The sequence below is a fragment of the Streptopelia decaocto genome, assembly GCF_964273445.1.
Source record: "Streptopelia decaocto genome assembly, chromosome: 9".
NCBI classification, from domain to species: domain Eukaryota; kingdom Metazoa; phylum Chordata; class Aves; order Columbiformes; family Columbidae; genus Streptopelia; species Streptopelia decaocto.
The window spans coordinates 11,750,802-11,772,035 of record NC_138664.1 but is presented as its reverse complement, the minus strand read 5'-3'; the positions used below and the strand labels follow the sequence as shown (position 1 = coordinate 11,772,035).

The window sequence follows — 21,234 nt, the reverse complement described above, 5'->3', positions numbered from 1 at the left end:
GCACGATGCTAAGTATTATCACATTTCTGAAGCCCAAGCCCTTATCCAAAATTCGCAGGCATCGCCGCGGCCGCTCCCTCACGCGGGGCTGAGCCCGCCAGTCCCCTCAGCAGCGGCAGCTTCACAGGCCGCGCCGCCCGCGCCTCAGCCCAGGGGAGAGGCGCCCTCCCCAAGGAGAAGGGCTCTGCCGCGGGCTCATCGTCGCGGCTGCTGGGGAAGGACGGGGCCGGCTGGGCGCTGCCCGGACCCACCTGCACCGGGCCGGCTCCCGCCTCCCGCCCCGCGAACGCGGCCATGGCGGCTGCCGCCCTCGCCCTGGCAACGGGACGCGCGAGCCGGACCGCACCATCCGCCTCGCCGCGGGGGGGAGGGCACGTCAAACAGGGGCTGAGCCCACTCTTCCCCTTGTAGGACTCGCCCGCTCACCGCCTCTTCCCTCCCCGCGGCCGGGTGGTAGCGGCGGGGCCGGAAGGGGCGCGGCGGCGGGCGCCATGGCGGCGGCGGCGGGGCCCTTCGCGCTGGTCACCAGCTGCGCCGGCGGCTTCAACGCCGAGGAGCTCGTCAAACGTGAGTCGCCGCCGCGGGGCCTCGGCCTGGCCTGCCCGCAGCTGTGGGCCTCGGGCCCGGCAGCTCCTCACCCTCAGCCCGGGCCCTCAGGGGGCGGCTCCTCTCCCCTCACGCACCGGTCCCTGACAGGGCCCCTGCCTGCCCCGGGCCTGTGGTGTTTAACCATCTACCCTTGAGAGCGTCAGGGGCCTCCTGATTGCTTTAAAGAAATAAGCTATTGAAGAGAGGCGTCGTAGACCCGCAGATTGTGTTTTGTGCCCTTTGACACCAAGGAGCAGGCGGTATCACCACCATAGCCGACAGGGAAACAAGGAAACCGAACCTGTTGTTACCCACTGGCCCTATCTTAGGTGTGAATAAACTGTTGTAAGTTATACCCGGACTAAATCACTCAAGAATTGCCTTGAGGCTGACTAAAACAAAATCATAGAATACCAGGTTGGGACCACAGGGATCATCTAGTCCAAACTTTCTTGGCAAAGCATAGTCTAGGCAAGCTGGCCCAATACCCTGACCAGCTGAATCTCTAAAGTGTCCAGTGTAGAAGAAATAACACTTTCTTCAACAACAAATGAAAACCATATTCATGAGATCATAAGCTTCACCGATGCTGAGTGTTCTGGTTATTCACACATCCGGTACAAAAACGATTTTGTTTCACCAGGACATGTCAGTGGCCCAGGCGGCCTCTAGAACACGAGGGGGACAAACTGAAGCAACCAGAGTGGCTTAGGAATATTCGCAAGGGGAAAACAAAAGCAGACTAAGTACTGTCCCTCTGGTTTCATCTTTTCATTGAACCTCAAGGATGGTAGAATTTCTAAAATTCCTGGTTGGTCTCCGCTCTTGCTTTGCTTCAGCTTGCTTTCATGCATTAGACCATTTGTTGGCCCAAGGCAGAAGCACCAAAAAGGGAAAGCTAAAGGAGTTATTTTTTTCAGCACTTGTCAGAATTGTAGATTACACTTACTCTATCACATACATAGAAATCATTCCATAGGAAGTGGTTTTCTTGGAACACACTTCCCCTCTTTATGGCCTGAAAAAGGGAACATGAAAATAAGGCCTGATAGTAGAGAAGACTTTGGTGGATTTGTTAGTAATTTTGAAATCAGGGGAATTCCAGGAAGAAGCTGTTTAGATATTGATGGGTTTACCATTGCAGCCTGTTAGTACAGCTTTGTTTTTTAGGGAACTGGTATGAACAGTTTGATGTATGTACTAAGATGTATCACTTACCAACAGCCCCAACCACTTTTTTGTGTTTTTGGCAGTTTTGGAGAGATCTTCCTTAGAAGCCTGATAAAGCACAGGGCTGCCCCCTGGGACCGGTTCCCTCCATCTCATTAAACCACATTGTGGAACAAGAATTACAGCACAAAGTCTGCAGTCAAAGATGGCTCTGTCAAAGCAGCTGCATTGATACGGAATTATTTAAGGAGATTTCATACCAAAGCATAATATGTTTCTGTAAAATCTTGTTCTTAGTTTGAGTGAAGGTATAAGCAAGGCCTGGTTGGACAGGGCTCTGAGCAACCTGGTCTGGTGGAAGGTGTCCCTGCCCATGACAGGGGGTTGGGACTAGATGATCTGTAAGGCCCCTTCCAACCCAAACCTTTCTGTGATTCTATGAAATTGGAAGGAATTATTCAAGGTTCCTGCAGCTTCCCTTTGATTATTTCTCATAGTGAAATTAAACAAGTAAACAAGTAAAAAAGGGGAGCAAAAAGCTTCATTGGAATGTTATTTAAGCTGAGAAAGTCTTAAAACTTCAGATTTTTTTTTTTAAATGGTACTCACTTTGACATGTCCAGGCTTCCACTGTTTTCCAGTACCAAAACAGGAGTCTTAAAGATAATCTTTGTGTCTTCTTGTTGAGTTGTTTCACAAAAGACATTAAAATCTTCCTGAAAGAAAGATGATCCTTTACTGAAATAAATACTGTGAGAATTTTAAGTTCCTGCTTTGTCTAACAAGTGAAATTACATCAAATCCAGGAGCATACCCAGAACAAACATCATAAAACATTCAAGGACAAGGCCAAAGTACACTGCGCTGAAGGGGTTTTGGGGAGTTTAAACAAAATGCTGGTGCAATTCTCAAAACTTGTGTTTTTACAGCATTCAAGTGTCATACCAGGTTAAATAATTATTTAATAATGGTTTCGTTCAAGAAGACCATTATATGAGCTCCCGAGAGGCAGTACAGTGTTTGAGATATATTATGGCACAATATGTTAAATACTGTGTTGTTTGGTAGGATCTATGTAGCAGTTGGGTTTTGAGCCTATAAGAAAAACATGAAAAAAAAAAGCCTGATAACAGTGTTAGCCCTGCTTTTGCTGCTGTGCTTCTGGATTTCCCCGGTATGTACTCCTTCTAGGAAAATCTGTTTTGAAGTAGAAAGAAGCTGCGTAGAATCTTCACTGTGAGGAGGTGTAGAAGAACTGATTTCTCCTGCTGCCTGCCAGAACTTTCCAGGCTAATTACAAGGCGTTTTCCAGTGTTTTCTTCTCATTAAGTAGGAAATGGCTTGAGGATAAGGAAAATATTTTGGTACATTTGCTTGATATTTTTTAGTCTTTCAGGTTTCTGTGGGATACCCTGAGTTCTTTATTTCATTAGATACTGTGGCAAAATGAAGCTGTTTAAAATGCACAGAGTAGAATTGGCTCTTCTCTTAGATGAATTTATCACAAATTAAAAGAGCAAATAAGTTTGTTTTAATTTTTTAAAATGCTGGCCAGATACATACTGTCTGTTGTGATTTTTTTTTTTCCTCCTCTTTTTCACTGTTTACCACTCCTCCCCCACAACAAAATATCTACACCAAATGCATATTTCTGGGCTTTCTTTACTCCTTGTGCAATTTGCAGGAGTATTTTTTATGGTGTTTTCCACCAGGTGGCTCTCAAGGCCCAGAATGTGGGAACTACATGGTGCACCTACCAACTACAACGATTTGTGATCACAGATGGCATTGTAGAAAACTGAATTATGTTCTTATAGCATGTACTCAATCTGAAAAAACACTAGGAAGAGAGATAAATACCTTCACCCCTTAGGAAAAAAAAAAACCCACACAACCAAACTGCAAAGAGGAGTTGTAATGATTCTGAAAACACATTACTCTTGAACACACAATATAGTAGAAGTGCTTAAATATCAGTTGAGTATTAGAGAACAGAGAACATGGCTGGAAGAGGCAAGATATCTGCATCTCGTTCTTTGATTATTATTCAGCTGTTTTTCTGAAAAGTTATTCCTGGTCTCCAGTTTTCCTTTTTCAAAAGCAGATGCTACCTTCCACTGAGAGAATACTTACAAAGCCTCCGTTACAAAAAGGGCATTATGTTAGATTTTACAATTTTGCAATGTCCTCTTGTCATCTGAACCATTGTTTGATTTATCTTGTCTATATGCAAACTCACAAAATTTAAAATCAACAAGTTTAAGTCAGTAAAATGAGCATTCATGTAAATAGCTGAAATTAATTTCCAGAATTATTGGTCGGAATTTTGCCCACTTCATTAAAAATCATAGATATTTGTAATTGAAGAAGGGACACAACTAATGAGCCTGCTGAAAAATATCAGCTGGTAACTGACTGCCTGGAAGTAAAATAACTTCTCCTCTGGAGACATTTTGCAGAAATTTGGAAGTTCATCGAGCCATATGACACCTGCCACTATCGGTTACTGGACTGAGCCACGAACTGATCTCCTGTGTCAGTTGCTGTTGTGTTCTTAAATAGTCTTCTGATAGAAAACAGGCAAAGTGAGCCATGAACTGGGCTAAACTGGAGGAGGAGAATCGTCTGAGGCCAAATGTGATCTCATTGTAGGTCAGCTTTAGTGCAGAAAGTTGCAGAGGTGAGTGGTGCCAACATATGCAGGAGGTAACGACCCCAGGATGATACCACAGCCAGCTTAGAAATGGTCTGTTTGGCCCTTGGCCTCAAATAATTCACTGTAGGGGAAGCTTCTATTGCTACAAAGTTCTAAAGACGCACGGGATGCTGAAATACATTATATCTTAATGAGTATTCAGCAGTTATTGGTAAGACTGTAAAAGTTATTTCAGTAAGATGTGTCCAGCATTAGTAATTGCCGTATTTCTTAAAGGACCCTGAACTCTAAATCCTGTTTTTGAATGTCGCTAAGCACCGTTCTTTTGTGGCATGAACTTTTTCTGTGTGTGTTTTTAATGGTGGTGCATTTGGAGTCTGTTTGCATTCCTGTCATCCAAATGAGCCACTTGTGCTCATTAAGTCAGCCCAGTAGGTCCTGCCTACTGTTGTGGTCAGAGTGTGACTCAGTTGGTTTTCCAGGCCCTTTGGATGGCAAACCACTGACACTTTGAATGACTGAGGAGTTTAAAAAATGAGTAAGTCACTGGAGATTAGTTTGACAAGCCACCTCCTTTTGCCATATTATTTTTCAATTAGTTTATTCTGTATCCAAATAAAACTTAATGGGGTTTATTCCAATGGATACTCTCTAAATTAGATATGAACTATTCTGGCTGAATTTACATCTCATTAAAATACAGGCTATCTTGGAAAGAAATTTCTAGAATCCAGAGGTGGCAAATGTAATCCTTAAAACTAGTTCCAACATGGAATATATCCTTGACAACTTGAGTTGCAGGCTCTATTTCTTTTGTAGTTTCTGCTTGTTTACTCGAAAGGCCAAAATCTAATTTGTCTGAGTGACTTTTGTGGAAGAGAACTATTAACAAGATACCTAAACTGCGTTTAGTTTCCTGCCATGAGTAATCAGGCTGTTTTGTGGTAATTTGTTACAACCCTGAGCCATAACAAGTCTGAATCCTTTCCGAAAGTTCCTGCAGTCCCTTGAGTTTAGTGCGCAATATCCATTTTTACTGGGAGAGAAATTTCACAGGGGATCGGCAAAATCTCTTGGGATGAATGATGGGTAATCGGAAGCACAAAGGGATGAAAGAGGCTCCTTAAAATACAGGACCTGTAGCATGTAGCAGGAAATGGGATGTGTCCTAATTCTTCTAGCAGCACTTTAAGGCCTAAATTTGTCCATGGAGCCTTTTGTAGAGGAAAAAAAACCAAAACAAAACGACTTACAAAGCAAATGTGAAAGTTTTTTCATATCAGCTTTTGGAAATCTTTTGTAAGAAGTTCTTTCCTTTTGTCTTCTTGCTTGGGTGGCTTTGTGCAGCCTTGTGCATCCCGCTTATTCACCAGTTAGATTTCTCAGAGTTTGCAGTTAGTTACAAAAAAAAAAAAAAAAAAAAAAAATCATAATTGAACCTTTCTATGGCAACCTTGACAGAAAGTTTTTCCTGCCTTTTTTTTGATAAGATACACAGAATTTCAAATTCATGTCCAGACTATTTGGGGAGCAGCCTATTCTAGCATCACCAGGAACTGTCTCAGTACCTTTAAGATAAGACCCTTAAGATTTTAGAAAATCCATATACTTTTTCTTTTTTAACTCTTCATATACCCAAAGAGATTTTAGAGGGCTCAGTTATTTTTATATAAAATTGACCTGTGTTTTAAAGCATCCATAGGTTTGTCCAGCTTGACCAAGATATTCTGCCCGTTCCAGCGAGGTATTTTAAATACAGATGGATCCTCTGCTCTGCTCTAACCATAATTCAGCTCCAGCGGGTGGCTGCCACATTGCTGCCCTTCAGAGTGCACACTCGCATTCAACATCACATTATCAAAGCACGGACGTGGATTTTAATTGTCGAACTCCTACGTGGAATTTAATGGGAATTACAACGGAATTGTAGTAACTTGGTTTATTTTCTCATTAGTTACCTTCAGGTTTTGGTCACAGTCAAACGGTTCTTTACATCTGAGTGAACAAGCAGGGTTTGTTGCTGCTGTAATAAAGTCAAGGTATTCTCTCCATACATCCTGTTTACAGGTAGTGAGTTTGAGGCTGACACTTTTAAAGGCATTTCCAGGAAAAAAAGACTTGCTTTTTGAAGAGCTCTCCTACCATATTTTATTTCTAAAGCTCAGTAATAAACTCTTTTAAAAGCTAAGTAAACTCTAGGACAGAGTAACAAATTGAGTTCAAATTTCTGAAGATCTTAATATATGTTTTATTATAGTAAATAAAGATGGCCCTATATTGGTACTGTACCAAGCTTCTCTAGACAAATTATTTTCTTCATGCTTGTTTTATCATCTGCCTCTTTCTTTTTCTTTTATACAGGTATCACAGGAAAAGATGACCTTGCTGCGGGTGCAATTACAAGTGGAAAAGTGAATTTCTACCCCTGGACAATAGATAATAAATATTACTCTGCAGATATTCACCTCTGTGTAGTACCAAACGCATTTCTTGTTACTGCAGATATTGCTGAATCCGTGCAAGCATTTGTTGTGTACTTCGACAGCACAATAGTAAGACTCTTCTGCTTCATTATGTTGCTTTGTCTGTATGATATAGTTGCCTTATCACAGTGATAACCGCAAATTATATTTTCCTCGTCTTGTGCCATCCATTCCTTTTAGGCTGTTCTGTTAATTGTTAGTAAATCAATGTTAAATTATACCTGCTGACCACGACAGCAGTTTCCTTCCCTTTTACTATTATACTCCAGCTGGAAGAGAGGTTTTCAGGATGCAAAAATGCCACTAATTTAGGCAAATCCTCCTCCAGCTTCACTCCTGGCTGATAGTCATTTAGAAAGGCTGCTTCAGGAAAGCTAAGAGTGAGGAAGCTAAACCTAAGATTCAGTGCTATCATGTTACCCAAAATTGTTTCTACTAATCTGGCAGCAGTGAAAACAGTGCTTCAGCAAAAGCCAGAGAGATTCTGAAACAAAAAAGTACTCTAAATAAGGAGCTGTTTTTATACCACAGGAGGGAAAGGGTACATACTACACATTTGGCAAAGTTACCTTTTACCAGACATCTCAGGGCTGTCTCAGAATAAACTAGAGCAAGGGGAGTAGTTCACCAGCCCCCATAACATCCACTTTAATGTAGATGATGGCATAGCTACCCTTAAAACCCAAGATATTCTTAAAATTAAATACTTAGGATTAGCCTTAAGCAAAAATGTTTCCTAGTCTACACTAAGATTGCATAATTGATATTAAACATGAAAGGGAGGTCCAAGGCAATAGGATTAACTCATCTGTAAAATAAGTCAAGAATCAGAAGGAAGTTGTGTATAAATCAGCTCCTCTGATTAGAACACAAATGTTTTAAACATACTTGATATGCAACCTAGTATATTTCCGAATTTCATTGCTTCTATTCTAATACTAGTAATGATTTTAAAACTCAAGTATTTGAGGATGTATCTCAAAGACCTTTTTTTTTCCCCCCCTTTAGAAATCTGGACTTGATAGTGTCTCCGAATGGCTTCCCCTGATGGAAGAGTGGTTACCAGAAGTCATGATCCTGGTTTGTAACAGAGTATCTGAAAATGGTATGAAACCTAAAGAAGTTTCACCCTGACTTAGACTTACTAACCTTGCCTGATAATTTATTTTCTAGTTAACGCAATTGTTTCTTAAAATATTTCTGTTAGACCGACTTCGAGATTTAATTGAGAAGAGCCAGGTCACTCCTGCAACCAGGAACAGAAGAGTCTTAAGCTAGTTGTGGTTAAAACTGAATCAGAATTTTACAAGCTTGCTTAAAATGAACCCTGTGTATCCCCTTCCTAGTGTACCAGTGTGCACTGTAAAGTAATTAAAAGGTATTAATATTTCTGGATATGCATAATCCTCTCTGGTGAAGAATGATGATTACTCCTGGTTGCTTAATTACAGTGGAAACTACGTTCATCTTTTTTGACCATTTGGACATTAAAGGCACATGTTTGCTTTGGTTCTAGAGTAGCATATGCAACACCACAGCAAGCTGTAGGGTGCAGAGGTGACCCTGTAACTTAATTTCGATTCAAACCTGGAGTTAACAGAAGTCTTCATTCACTGTGGCACTTCACTTACATTTCCCTTTGAGTACCCACTGCAGAGCCATTTGATTTTGTGGTATTTGAAAACAAAACCAAAAACAATTCAAAGGAGGAGTTTAACTGGAGTTTTGGGGATCGGATTCAAAGTGAAGGGAAAATCCATGCCAGGTACTATATATTTTTTCCCCCATGCAATCCAGAATAAACAGACAACTTTGAGGAAATAGAATGTAGCTTAAGATTCAACTACTGATATTAGTGTCAGATGTGTATGTTCAGTACAAGTTTTTGTTTCCCAACTGTAGGTGTTAACAGACAGAAAGCTCAAGAATGGTGCATCAAACATGGCTTCGAACTGGTAGAACTCAGCCCTGAGGAACTGCCTGATGAAGATGGTAGGACTGCTACTACTGTTTTAATTTTGGGAATGCAAGAGCACACCAAAATACCTTCTAGTCAATTGCAAGGGGTATAACTTGATGTGCTACATGATTACAGCATGGAATGCTCCCAGTTGGGGAGGCTTAGTCTCAGCTGTAAAAGGTCAGGAGGAGGAGGTCATTTCCTGCAAGAAATTCTGTTTGTCTCCTCCCAAATACAGCTGCTGTTTATATAGCACCTACATAAAAATAATATCTGCTGCTTTTTCTGGCACTAATCCTAGGACTGTATTGATAGATTAGAAGCATTTATATTCTACTTTGCAAAAAAAAAAAAAAAAAAAAAAAAAAACACGCAAAGAATCAGAGAGATGCACAAGGGCAATAAAACATCTTTTTTTAAAAAGACTTTTAAAACCCATTGTACATACCAAGAAAAGAACGACATTATTCATATGGTGACATGATAGGCTGAAAAGGGGAGATTGTTAAAAACATTTCAGAATATCACGTACTGCTACACAGGAAATAAACCAGTTTCAAAATCACTGGCTGACCATGTGTTTATAACTTGAGAAAACCCATCAGGCAAAGTCAGAAGTGTGATATGTGATGTTCCACTCTTGAAAAGTGACTGTGCACTTCCTGACAGCCTTATCAGCATCAGCCTTATCTTCTCATTTCAGCGATACAAAAAAGTGTTTACATCTTTCCTCTGCAGAGCCAAAATGAGGCAACTGACTCCATTTCCAGGCTGGTGGAATTAGTCACTGACATTTGCTCTATTTCAGGTTCACCAAATATGTAGCTGTCACCAAAAATAATTTAGTCTAAAGTCCTAAGCTAGAACTCAAGTCCCACCCCTTCCCCCTTTAAGGGCCTAGATAAGAGTTGTATCTTGAGTAGCTAAAACCACCACTTCTTCCCCCGCCATGTCTTTAAAGGTGAATTGCTTTTTGGTACTTTGTTAGTCAGAGAGGGATACACATATTTCTGATTTGTAGAAACCAGAAAAATCAGAAGTGGATACCCCTTAGACTAAAGTTGTCCTATGAAGTGCTTTAAAAGGAAATACTAGTAACATTAAATCAAGTTATTTTTTTATTGGATAATTGTTGTAAAGAGCGAGCTCTTTACTATTTAAAGAATATAAGTAATGGGAATAATAATAACTCAGGATGTTAATCTTTGGAGTATGAAGATCTGTGTTCTTTCCTAGGTTTTTTAATATGATAGTTGATTCACTGTGACTCATGCATAGGAGGAAATGTGTTCTAGTGAGTAACTTATTTAGCCTGTAAACATGCTGTGTGAATTACAAAAGATAAAATTGATACAGTAAACATACTGGGCCAGTATCTGCTTAAAAATTATCACTTTCTGGCAGCTCATCACAAATGAACTGGAGCTCTTGCTACGACTACACAGTTTGTGCAGTAAGGCTAAGAACTCTAAACTGAGACAAAACCAAACAGCAGTGTCATAGAGGGCAACATATTTGATCAAAGGGGTCATAGACAGCTTTAAATTTTTTTTTAAAGGCACTTCCAATTACTGCACCTGTCCCTGAGTCATCCTAGATGAGTTTGATTTTTAAGCAATCGCATTGTCGTATCCAAACGGTTGATTATTTTCTTTATTTTTCCCTATCACTTTGTGAGACCTGCACAAACATGGGAAGCTGACTAAACTAAGGAAATGGGAAAACTGACTTTATACAGAGTGGTGACAGATCTATTCAGTAAATGCGTTGAAGTCCAAATAATGCTTTTCCTAGTCTTTCAAGTTACTGTAATTCACAGGATTACTGGAACAATTGGAGTTAGATATTGTGGACATAGCTTTACAGTGATCATTTTAATTTTTAACAAGCATCACACCTTTTTTAAATGGTTGTCCGAAGTTCTTTACTTTCTAAAGAATGGAAAAGTATTTTTAACACCCCCTTTTGAAGTCATACAGCATTCTAAAAGACCTTGGGGTAAAAGATGCCTTACTTTTAACAGCAACTTAAAAATTGCCTATTAGTACTGTATGTTATTTAACAATGTAGGCCTCATGCTAAATATTTAACAAAACCCCACTCAGAATTTAGATTTCTCTACAAAGGGCTGAGAGCTCACAATTCATGATACCTGGAAGCGTAGACTACGAAGTTAGGTATGAATTTAGTTTTGTTTGGCCTCTCGTGAAGCAAAGGCAAGAAATCGTGTTTCTGAACGAAAGTAGTAATTTATATCGCGATAAGATAGGACAAGCATTCACACACGCATCTTCTTACTTTCAGGCATGTAATGGTTTGTGGTCTAGTTGTTAGGAGTGAAATGTCTTTGTCTTTTGTTTTAGATGATTTTCCAGAGTCCACTGGAGTGAAACGAATTGTACAAGCCTTAAATGCCAACGTGTGGTCCAACGTAGTCATGAAGAGCGGTAGGTAACACAGATTCCTCTTACATGAATTCTGGAGAATGCAAGGCCTGGAGGGCTTCATATTTTTAGCAAAAGTTTAAACTGAGCAGCTACAGTGGTACTGCCACTGCCTCAGCAGCTGGAGAATAGAGCACTCGTCAGCCTTTTAGATAGAATAGTAGAGTTCCAGGTATTGCATTCTTTGTTCCTTGATGCACAGAGAAACTTACAGGAAATGGGTGAGATTTATTCCTGTTTCAGCATCTGTTCCTGTTCCCTCTGTACTTTTAACTTGCTGTCTACCAGGAATTTGAATTAAATCTTCCACTAACTCTTCAAACTTCAAAGAAAAATAAAACCTTGTTCCACCAAGCTCTAGCAGCAAACAGCTAGTTGTTATCAGGTTGATCTAGAAACTGATACATGGTTTAGTGTAGAAGAAATGTTAAATTCCAAATTCGTTTTAGTTTTTTGAAAAAAAAAAAATTGAAGCAGGGATGAGAACAGCAAATGCAGAGATGAGATTCAGCAAATAAGTGATTTCTAATGTCTGTTGAAGAACATTTTAAGTGCACTGCAAGAAGGACTGTCTTCCCTACAGAAAACCCCACTTGAGTACATGGACCACAGACTATTTTGCAAACATATAACAACAACAACAACAAACCCCCCAAAACCAAACAAACAAAGAGAAAAACACAACAGGCAACCCCAGATACCTGGTTATCAAGAAACATTAGAATTTTGCAAACATCACTTTAGGATTAGACTTGATAGAAAAGGAAATGCTGTGGCTAGCCCAGAGTTATTGCAAGCATAGGTACTTCCATTTACTTGAAAACCTTTAATGGCCTTTCTGATAACACATGCTGGTGCAGGAAATGTAGGAAGATTAAACTCTTGTGGAGTGCTTGGCCTGACATTTCTTGTTTCACAAAGTCTCAACCCATTACCAACCTTCCAATGTCTCTCTGCACCCTCATATTCCATTTTCCACTGTTGCAGCTTCTTCCTCCCTATGTCTTTTAACTGTGTGATGATTTCAAGTGTGAAGAGGCTTCTGCTAGTTCTAACTGGAAGATGGTTACTGGATGAGAACTGTGAAACTGATAATCTTTTAATCTTTTTTGTTTATTTTTTTTAAGGTAGCCTTTTGAGTGTTACTCATACCACATCAGAATGAGATTAAAGTTGGTTCTAACTTAGTGTAACTGTTGTGGAGAAATACATAGCCATTTGAGATGGCATAAAGTATCTCACTAGAGCTAAAATGGTTTTCTTAACACCGTATTTCCTGCATTTGACAGATGCCACATTACAGAAGAACAGAACTTAGTCACATGTTTGGTTCTTTATGGGTGGAAATTCCTGTGCATCATTAGTGTGTTCTGTAAAGGTCAGACTCCTTGAAAATCCACATTTTCTAGCTCCACAGTGCAGAAACCACACAGCATCGATGCATGTTACTACAAACCCCTCAGGAAGTGAACTATATTTGGAAGCTGTTGCAGCGTGACTGTGCCTTCAAAGGGAAATTGTTGAGCACTTAAAATAAAACTTTTTACAACCTGTAACATATCTTTTGTTTTCAGCTTCCTCCTGATCCTGGAAACGGGCTGCCACGTAAATCAAACTTTAGCTTTTCTACCAAACTACCTATAGCTGCTGGCTCTTTAGAAAATATGCAGTCATACTTCATGTGAAGATTTTTTCATGGACTATAAGATATTTGGGTAGAAGTAAAAGCTTATAGCACTGCCAAGTGTAGCCATTCCTAAAGGCAGTGTTACAGCACTGCCTTACTTCAGCTGTTTGTATGAGAATTTAAATTTACAGACAGAGGAGGAATGACACCTTTCAAGGACAAGTATTAAGCCCCTGTTATTTTAAGATGTTTTATCTTAAACCCAAACACAACTCTTCTGAAGTTGTGAAGTAGTTTTTTTGTGCACCTATTAAGAAAATTTCCAACCTTTCAATTTTTTCCTCTAGCATGCAAATACATTCATTTCATACCAGTTCATAAAAATAGCTGTTAAGTATGGTGTAGTTAAATGATAAACATCTTTACATCAACACCACATGCTTTACAAGTAAATAAAGCAGTTTGTCTCTCGTAGAAGAAAAACAAGCAGTCTTACCAGAGAGTCTCCAGAGGGAAATTGCGTTTTGGAGTTGGCACAAAGTTGCTGGTTGTCTAGGCCTCAGAGCTCTGTGCACTATGAGAATTCAGGTGGTTTTCTTGGGCAGAAAAACATGAGAAATTCTTCAGCCAACATCTTCCCCCCACAAAAGCAGTTCACTGCTGGCCCTTAAGGAGCAAAGATGATTGACCTGGACAGCAAGAAGAGAAACAACTCCCTGCCCTCTGAAAGAAACACCTGATCTGTTTTCCTGCTTAAACATGTGTGAGTGATCCCAGCGATTAACCCATCTCTCTTTACAAATAATTAGCCTGATTGGGGGAGCTATTTAAACCTAGTTATTTAAACAAATCATTAATTTTGACTTTTTAATTCCAATTTTGTGTGGAAGTCAGGGTCACCACGTGGTCAGCTGGAGACAGACTATGGAGGAATAATGGATAAAGATGGTGGAAAACATTTTGCAGTGGGTTGAACATAGATGAACTTTGAACCCAAGCTCAGAGCTCTGCAGCCATTGATGAGTAATACCTGTCAGAATGTATAAAAACCATCATAACAGAGCCACCAACTATTACAATAAGTTGAGTGAGATAATGTTTGGCTTTGAGGCCGTAAGAACACTGTGTAAGGCATCACCCGCTTCCTGAATTGCACCCAGAAGATGAAATAACTTTTACATCCAATAAAAAGGTTTATGGGAAGGCTTTTTCAAGGGTGTGCCTGCAACCAAGTGCTCTGTCTTGCCACCTCCCTAACCACAGATCCAGAAACAAATAGCTGCTTTCCAGCAATCCCTGCTGTAGATTCCAGTTCTAACTGGGACAACGTTTTGTGATTCTGCTGGCTGAGGTTACATGTGTGTGGAGGTGGGGATGGAGCCACCGTTATTTTTCTGGATGGGATGAGCTGTAATTGTAGATATGGAAGAGGTACGTGATGAGCTCACTTCATCCACCTCCCTGCCAATGTGGGAATGTTCTCTCTCAAGTACATTCTGACTCAGAAATTGGCTAAATGTCCATCTTTACAGTTTTCCAAAAGCTCTTTGCTCAGCCTGCTGAAACGCAGGGAAGCTCCTCTGTTGTGGGTTGTGAGTCTCAATCTTTTATCGCTCAATTGCCTGTTAATTTAGCTGGCGGACTTCACAGCCTTTCACGTCTTGCCACTGAACTTTTTTAAGGCGATTTGTCTGGCCAGACTGATTCACTTCTTCCCAAACCTTTGGTGAGTGATCCGTTAAAGCAGTAAAACTGGACAAAACAGCCAACTGAAACAAATACCTGCTCGGGGAGCAGGAGGGGGGAAGAGAATGGGACAGGACATGTGAGCCCAAGTACATAGTATTAAACAGGAACTCAGGTCTTAGTAATTCACTAATGGGGGCATGTTTACATGTTTTCTAGAGAGCTGATGGTTGTAGTTATATGTTCGACTCTTCAAGATGAGATTTTTGTATAAATGGCAAGTCAGTTTGGACAGTGCATAAGAATTACATCATCTCAACATTTGAGTCTGGAGCTTAGTCATTAGTGTAATAATTCAGAACACTTTTTTTTTTTTTTTTAAGTGATATTAATCATTCTTCTGGCACAAGTCATTGTTGCCTGGCTAGTTGTAGTACAAAAACTTAACGTTATTTATTTTTTAATTGACTAAAATACTAAGATTTGCAGAAAAATCTCTCGAGTCCCTTGTGTAACTCTGAATATTTAGTACTTAATGCAAGGCTAGCTGAAAACATGGCTTAGAAACAAAACGCCTCAGAATAACTCCTATTATGCATATATTTTAATTTTTTTAAAATGAAGTTTAAAAATACTAACAGTTTAATTTGAAAATACTGTGCTGCATCTTTTATCTTAGATGATTGTTTAGTTTTAGGTTTTAATTAACTTTTTTTTTAAAGGCTGGATTTTAAGATACCACTGAAATACACAGCAGGGCAGCAGATGTGGAAACCCAAAGCACCTGGCAGTGCCAAGAGACCTTGGGTTTGATGGCTGGGTCTTTCCATGAATTCTGAATTAGATATTTACACCTGGCCTTTGCTGTTACCATAGTGCTCCACCTGTTTAGACAATATGTGTCTAAGCAAAGAGACTTGATGCATTTCCTGTATTTAACCACAAACTCAGAGCTGCTTCCCATGGATGGTGAACCTGGCTCTGCTGAGTGTCGCTTACAGCAAATGCCTCTTCTGGATTTTGAAAACCGCCTCATTTGGCATCAGAAGAAATTTGCCAGACTAAATCCTAACACAGCAGTGACTTCCAATAGGAAGAAAAAAGAGCTCCCGTCTCTTGTGGCTTACACATCTGTTCCCTGTTGGTAATATTGAGCAATAAATATTGCATTTTCTGTCAAACTAACAGCCGTTTTGTTTTTAGACAGGACCCAGGGCTTTGGTCTCCTCAGTTCATTAGCAGGTGCGAACTGTAGCATCGGGTCAGAAGAGAACCAAAATACACAAGTAAACAGTAATTCCTATTTCTTGTCCTTTGCTCGTACTGTTTCTTCTGTTGCTCTTTCCTATTGTCACACTTGGTGTAGTGGGAGCTTTTGGGTTTTTTTCTCCATTCTCAAAGGGTGCTTCACAGCCTTCTGGAGCGGATTTTAAAAGAAACATCTCAGAAGTCTGCAAAACTATCTGCATTTTTCTTACAAGTCCTCCTGAGACAGTTGTTGGTAGGAGCTGACACCTCGTGGCTGTGAGCTTGCTGGTTTTTGGGATATTGCCTCAGAACTCCTCATTTTACCTGGCGATGGCTGGTTGTGTGCTCAGTGCATAAAGCTGTTGGGTGTTGATTCCACTGACTTCAGCACCGTGTAAATGTTTTACCCCAGAAAACCCACTGGAGCTGAGGAAAGATTATTAAAAGCTCCATTCAGTATGTCGGTTTTCATTAATATCCAAGAGCAGCACTTTGTGCAAAACAAAAACTTGATAGTGTTATTTAAAAACAACAACAAACCTTCATGTGGTACCTATGTATAGTGTTGCAAAAGGGGCTTTTCATAATACCTCTGGTTTTCATAATACACAGGTTTTGCACTAAGTAACAGCTTAAGATAAAGTTTTTAAAGTCAAGCCAGGAAGCACCTGATTTGCTGATGATGCTTTTTGGGTGCGTTATTGGATGCTCTAACATCTATTTGTTTCCTGACAGGCCAATCCATCAGCAGCAGAGAGAGAAGAATCGCAGTTAGACAGTAGAGAAGATGCAGCCGGCACAGACGACCTGCAGATCGACAACTCCGTAGGTGAGATCTCTCTCTGCTTGCAGGTTTGTTGGAGCAGACACCCCTGGCCACTGGCTTCTTCTCCATGAAAACTGTGGCATAAATGCGCTTGCCAGAGCCCGTAGAGACTAATTGTTTAGACTTCGGGTGTTCTTATTGAAAATAATGGGCCCACGTTCAGACTGGACAGAGCCCCTGCAGCACAACCACCTGGAAACATTCACATCTGATGTGGGTATTGTGTATATTTAGAATAAATTCTGATTCAAGTTTCAAGCTTTATGGTTGCAGAGAAAAATCCTTATGGTGTGACCCAGCAGGAGGTAGATGAACCACACTCTGCTGGGCTGAGTCCTCAGATGTTCAGGTGTTTTAAGCTATAGGTCCTTAGATATTTGCACCCTTCCAGGAGATGGGAATTTCTTACAAGTTGTATGTGGAGATCTCCTAAAGGGTGGGTGTTGTTAGTTGTGGTCTAAGCATAGTCTCATTACTCTTTCATTTATTCCGTGGCTGTTCCTAGACAGATCATTTTATAATAAGCAAGAAACCTTAAATATTGGTTGAACTCAAAAACACTCTTGCAATGTAATGTATCAAAATTAACGACCACTGTAATGGTGCCGTGAGCCGTCTGTATGAACAGTCAGTAAATTAAATGTTTCTTTCTCTCCTGTGGGGTTGGAATTTGCAAGTGCGATTTCCACATGTTAAAATACTCTTTTTATCAGAAAGGCTTCCATACCTGCTGACAGAGGAATTTACCTTAAACCAATCTATACACATTTATTTCAGATCCCATGTTAGATATGGACATTCAGGAATTAGCCAACCTGACCACGAGAGACAGCGACCTGGAGAACTTCGAAAGGCTCTTTTCAAAGCTGAAAGAAATGAAAGGTAACGTACCAGGGAGAGAAGTCCTGAGCTGTATCGCCCCTTCTAGTCACTCCAAGCCATGAAAGCCAGGGTGGGAGATGGGAAGATTGTACAAATTCCTGTTCTCCCATTGGAGGTTTTTTATCAGTAGCTGATCTTTTCATCAATTTGTCCTTCATCTTGACAGTGCTCTTGAAGGAAGTAGGTGCTGCCCAGCTGGCTGCTGTCACATTGGGTTTGTCCACCGTGAACTAACGCTACACCATTTTCTATAAACAAACCTTTTTTCTTTTCAGCTCTGCGACTGTGTGCCAGTCTTGTCGCTTAAAGCTACAAATGTTTGAGGTGAAATCCAGTGTGCTCAGCAGCGTCTTGCTGGTGTTTGGGAATTGCAGTTGCCCTTACTAAATAAGATTCTTTTTGTTATGATCTTAAACTTGTTTCTTCATAGTCCCCTAAAAACAGACGCAACAGGCATTTTGCTCCCTGCTCCCTCTTGAGGTTGACAACCTAAGTCATGTTCTTTTCCACAGATAAAGCCGCAACGTTGCCTCACGAGCAAAGAAAACTACACGCGGAAAAGGTGAGGTTTGGAAATTGGCCTTGAAATTATTAAAAATGGGGTTTTCCTTTCTAAGCCATAGTTACTTGGCTTGCAGAGTTCCTATATTAGGAGGAGTAAGAACAAACCGCGCAGTCATTGGGAAGACTGTCTGGTATCTCGCAAGAACTGGAGATTTTGAAACACCAGAAAAAGCTTAGAAGGCCCCGCAGTCTCTGAGGGTGCCAGCCAGCTTGTGCTTAAATCACTGCAAGAGCCTTCATCTCACAGAACATTTAATTGTGCCTTAATTAGCACAAGTTTTCTATTACACCTGCCTCCCCGAATTCTAAATAACCGCCTCTGTGGTGTTGAAATAACTTCAGAGAGGATTAGCATTGGACCTAGAAACGTGGTTACTAGATTCAGCTACTGCTCGGTTTCTATTTTTTGGATGGTAAATGCAAAATCTTCAGTCATTTGAGGGGAATTTTTCTCCCTTTCTCTTTTTTTTTCCTATTGTTAGGTGGCCAAAGCCTTCTGGATGGCAATTGGAGGAGACAGAGACGAAATCGAAGGGCTCTCCTCAGATGAAGAAAACGAAATTCTGTAGCTGTAAGCGACAGAGCGATCCTGAAAGAGGATTTGCCTGCAATGAGCGTTTATTGCGAAAAGCCCCATTTAGCTTTAGTTGCTTTCTTTAGTTAAGGGATTCCCCGCATAACTGTAAAAAGTAACACATTCCACAACACCTAATGGTTCGAGTGGTTGTGTCTGCCTGTTCGTTTATTCTCTCCCAGAGATTTCTGGAAGGCGATGCATGCACTTAGAGGGAATCATAATTAGTTTACATTTTTCAAATTAACATTTTTATTGTTGCCTCTTTTGAGTTTAAATAAACCAATTTACTACCAGTTCTCTTTCTACATATGGCTGGTGGTTGCTAAGTGACTACTTAGTTCCAGACTCAACGTCGTAGATGTCGGCCTGTTGGATGGGTTTATGTGGCTTTATAGCTGACTTACTAGTTAAAACAAACCAGATTTCTATGAGCCGTGAAGAGAAAGTTGCTGAATTGTGCCCTGTTGTGGGACGCTGTGCCAAGGCTGAAAGGTTAGTCCTGCTGGGTGCCAAAATTATTAAAAACGGCCCCCAGGCTCTGAGTTCTGTTTGCGGCTGTAAGTACGTGGTCCTTCCCTGGAAGGTCAGGGCTTGTCCCACACTCCCTGGGTTTCCATTAGAAATTAAATTTGGGATTAAATGCAAGACAGATTTTTATTTTTGGCTGCTGTTCCAGGGGTGAAGTTCCCAGCCCAAACCTGCAGTACTTGTTCTCCAGGACCCAGCAGAATGCACAGACCTGCTGGTGAATTTCACCCCAAATACCTAAAGAGAAAAGCTGGTTTTAAAAGCCCACGCTGGCACCTGCTGCGTTTCTGACAGACCTACGCTCCTGTATGTTCCTTGGAAGGCACCAGAGTGCAAATCTCAAATTGCTGCTTCACGGTGAGCAATCTTATTTAGAGATTTTTGAAATGAACTTTCCCAATGTCTGGTTTTTGTGTCAGTAAATTTTGCGAGTCTTGAGACAGCGACTTTCCATAAATTATTTGACAGCTTTAAATTTTGAAAGCGTTTTCCCTGTGGTTCTTGACCTTCCTTGCCTCTTCTTTTAAGCAAAGCTAAAATAATAGGCTGCTTGGAACGCTGTAAATAATTTCCTGGGTAAAAACTGTGGCGTTTGCAACTCTTAAAAAACAAAACTGAAGCCTTGTTAAGTAGTTTGAAAAGCATTTCTCATATGAAGACTGAGCAGTGGCCCAACCATAGTAAACTACCTTTTTTAAGAGAAATGTTCCTTTTATGAGGCTACACGTACAGACATCCAGCTCGTGGAGCAGCTGGTGATGAGCACAGGGCTGAAAGCGCAGAGTGGGGACAGGGTTGGAGCAGAAGGACGCGGAGTTTGGGACAGGAGAAGCCAGGCCTGAGCGCGGCGTCCCGCAGGGCTGACAACACATTTGCACAGGTATTTTGGAGCAGATCTAATGTATTAAGAACTCTTTCAAGTATGTTTTTGTTGTAAATGAGTGTCTTGTTTGTAGCCCCTGCTTTAAAAAAAGCACAATTCATTAAGGTAGGAAGTATAGCTAGGAAATAGTTTTAATGATCCTTAAAGAGTATTGTATTCTATTTTTAAATCAAAGTTTACTTTGCTGGCAGCTTGTTTTGTGGGTCAGGTTGTTTTCTGAAAAGAGGTTTCAGTTTTGGCTAGGGGATTTCTTTACAAAGTAGATGTTACAAAAACTAATAAAAGAGGCATTAGTGGCAAAAGAAACCTGAAGGTGTTGTGTCTTTCCCTCCGTTCGTCTGCCGCAGCATTGCTGAGCAACAGCAAACCAATGCCCCTCTCACTGTTACGTCCTCGCAGCGGGTTTGAAGCCTGAGCTTGCCTGGGGCTGGAGCTCCAGTGCTGAACTGGAACAGCTCTGGTTAAGGCGCTGTGGGCAGAGGTAGCAGCTTTTCTGAGTAAAGGTGTCCCAAGAGCATCCAGATCTACAGGGATTTTAAGAAAAATTCTGAAGGAAAATGACGCTGCTTCAGTGGAAGTTTCTGGCTGTGGCCTTTGCAAGAAAACTCAAAGGAAAGTGATTGCGTCTGTGTTAGCAAAGAGCATTTAAAAGGGTCACAGCAAACACTCCAAGGGCTGGGAAACCTTTAAACTGAACAGAACTTTAGAAATGGCCATTCCGGTGTTGGCCACAGCGCTACGGTCACTGGATCTGCTGAAAACACACTGCGGAGAGTTCAGCTTTGAGGGCCCCATCAGTCTACACCTGCCCAGCGTTTTTTTGCTCCAGCTTTGAAACTTCTCATTTATTGTCAAACCTGTGTTTTGCTTCAGCTTCCCATTTTCAATGCAGATGAGGAAACTGTGACAAATGATATGTTCAGGTGATAATCAGCAGAACTCGCAACTCAGAGCTGATTTACTGCATCACGCTGGAGTTCTGGCAACCCCAGCACAAAACCTGGACGAGACCCTTTTATTACCACATTGTTGGAAAACTGAGTGGAAAAAGTAGTCTCGTAAATCCTCTGTCAGGAAAAACAACACCAAAAGAAAAATCTGAATTTTAGTGA

At 40.9% G+C, this 21,234-nt stretch overlaps 2 protein-coding genes across 2 annotated transcripts in view; one reads left to right on the top strand and one right to left on the bottom strand.

The window, feature by feature from the left end:
• IQCH (IQ motif containing H) overlaps positions 1-495 on the bottom strand; it is a 66,897-nt gene extending 66,402 nt beyond the window's left edge. The window contains 2 exon segments of the mRNA XM_082060981.1: positions 252-313; positions 316-495. Of these exon segments, the coding sequence (XP_081917107.1) occupies positions 252-313; positions 316-349 (96 nt within the window). The 5' untranslated portion in view covers positions 350-495.
• On the top strand, positions 111-20,428 carry AAGAB (alpha and gamma adaptin binding protein). Its single transcript, XM_082060982.1, has 10 exons — positions 111-567; positions 6,776-6,966; positions 7,906-8,002; positions 8,800-8,889; positions 11,221-11,304; positions 15,818-15,900; positions 16,598-16,691; positions 17,466-17,570; positions 18,083-18,132; positions 18,617-20,428. The coding sequence occupies exons 1-10, from the start codon at positions 492-494 to the stop codon at positions 18,701-18,703; spliced, it is 957 nt and encodes a 318-aa protein (XP_081917108.1). The 5' UTR covers positions 111-491; the 3' UTR covers positions 18,704-20,428.
• The last annotated feature ends 806 nt before the right edge of the window (positions 20,429-21,234 follow it).

Coding starts and splice junctions, on each gene's coding strand:
- AAGAB (XM_082060982.1), top strand. CDS start 492: ATGGCGGCGGCGGCGGGGCCCTTCGCGCTGGTCACCAGCTGCGCCGGC. Junction 11,305..15,817: donor CAACGTAGTCATGAAGAGCG/GTAGGTAACACA, acceptor TTTTGTTTTTAG/ACAGGACCCAGGGCTTTGGT. Junction 16,692..17,465: donor GCAGATCGACAACTCCGTAG/GTGAGATCTCTC, acceptor CATTTATTTCAG/ATCCCATGTTAGATATGGAC.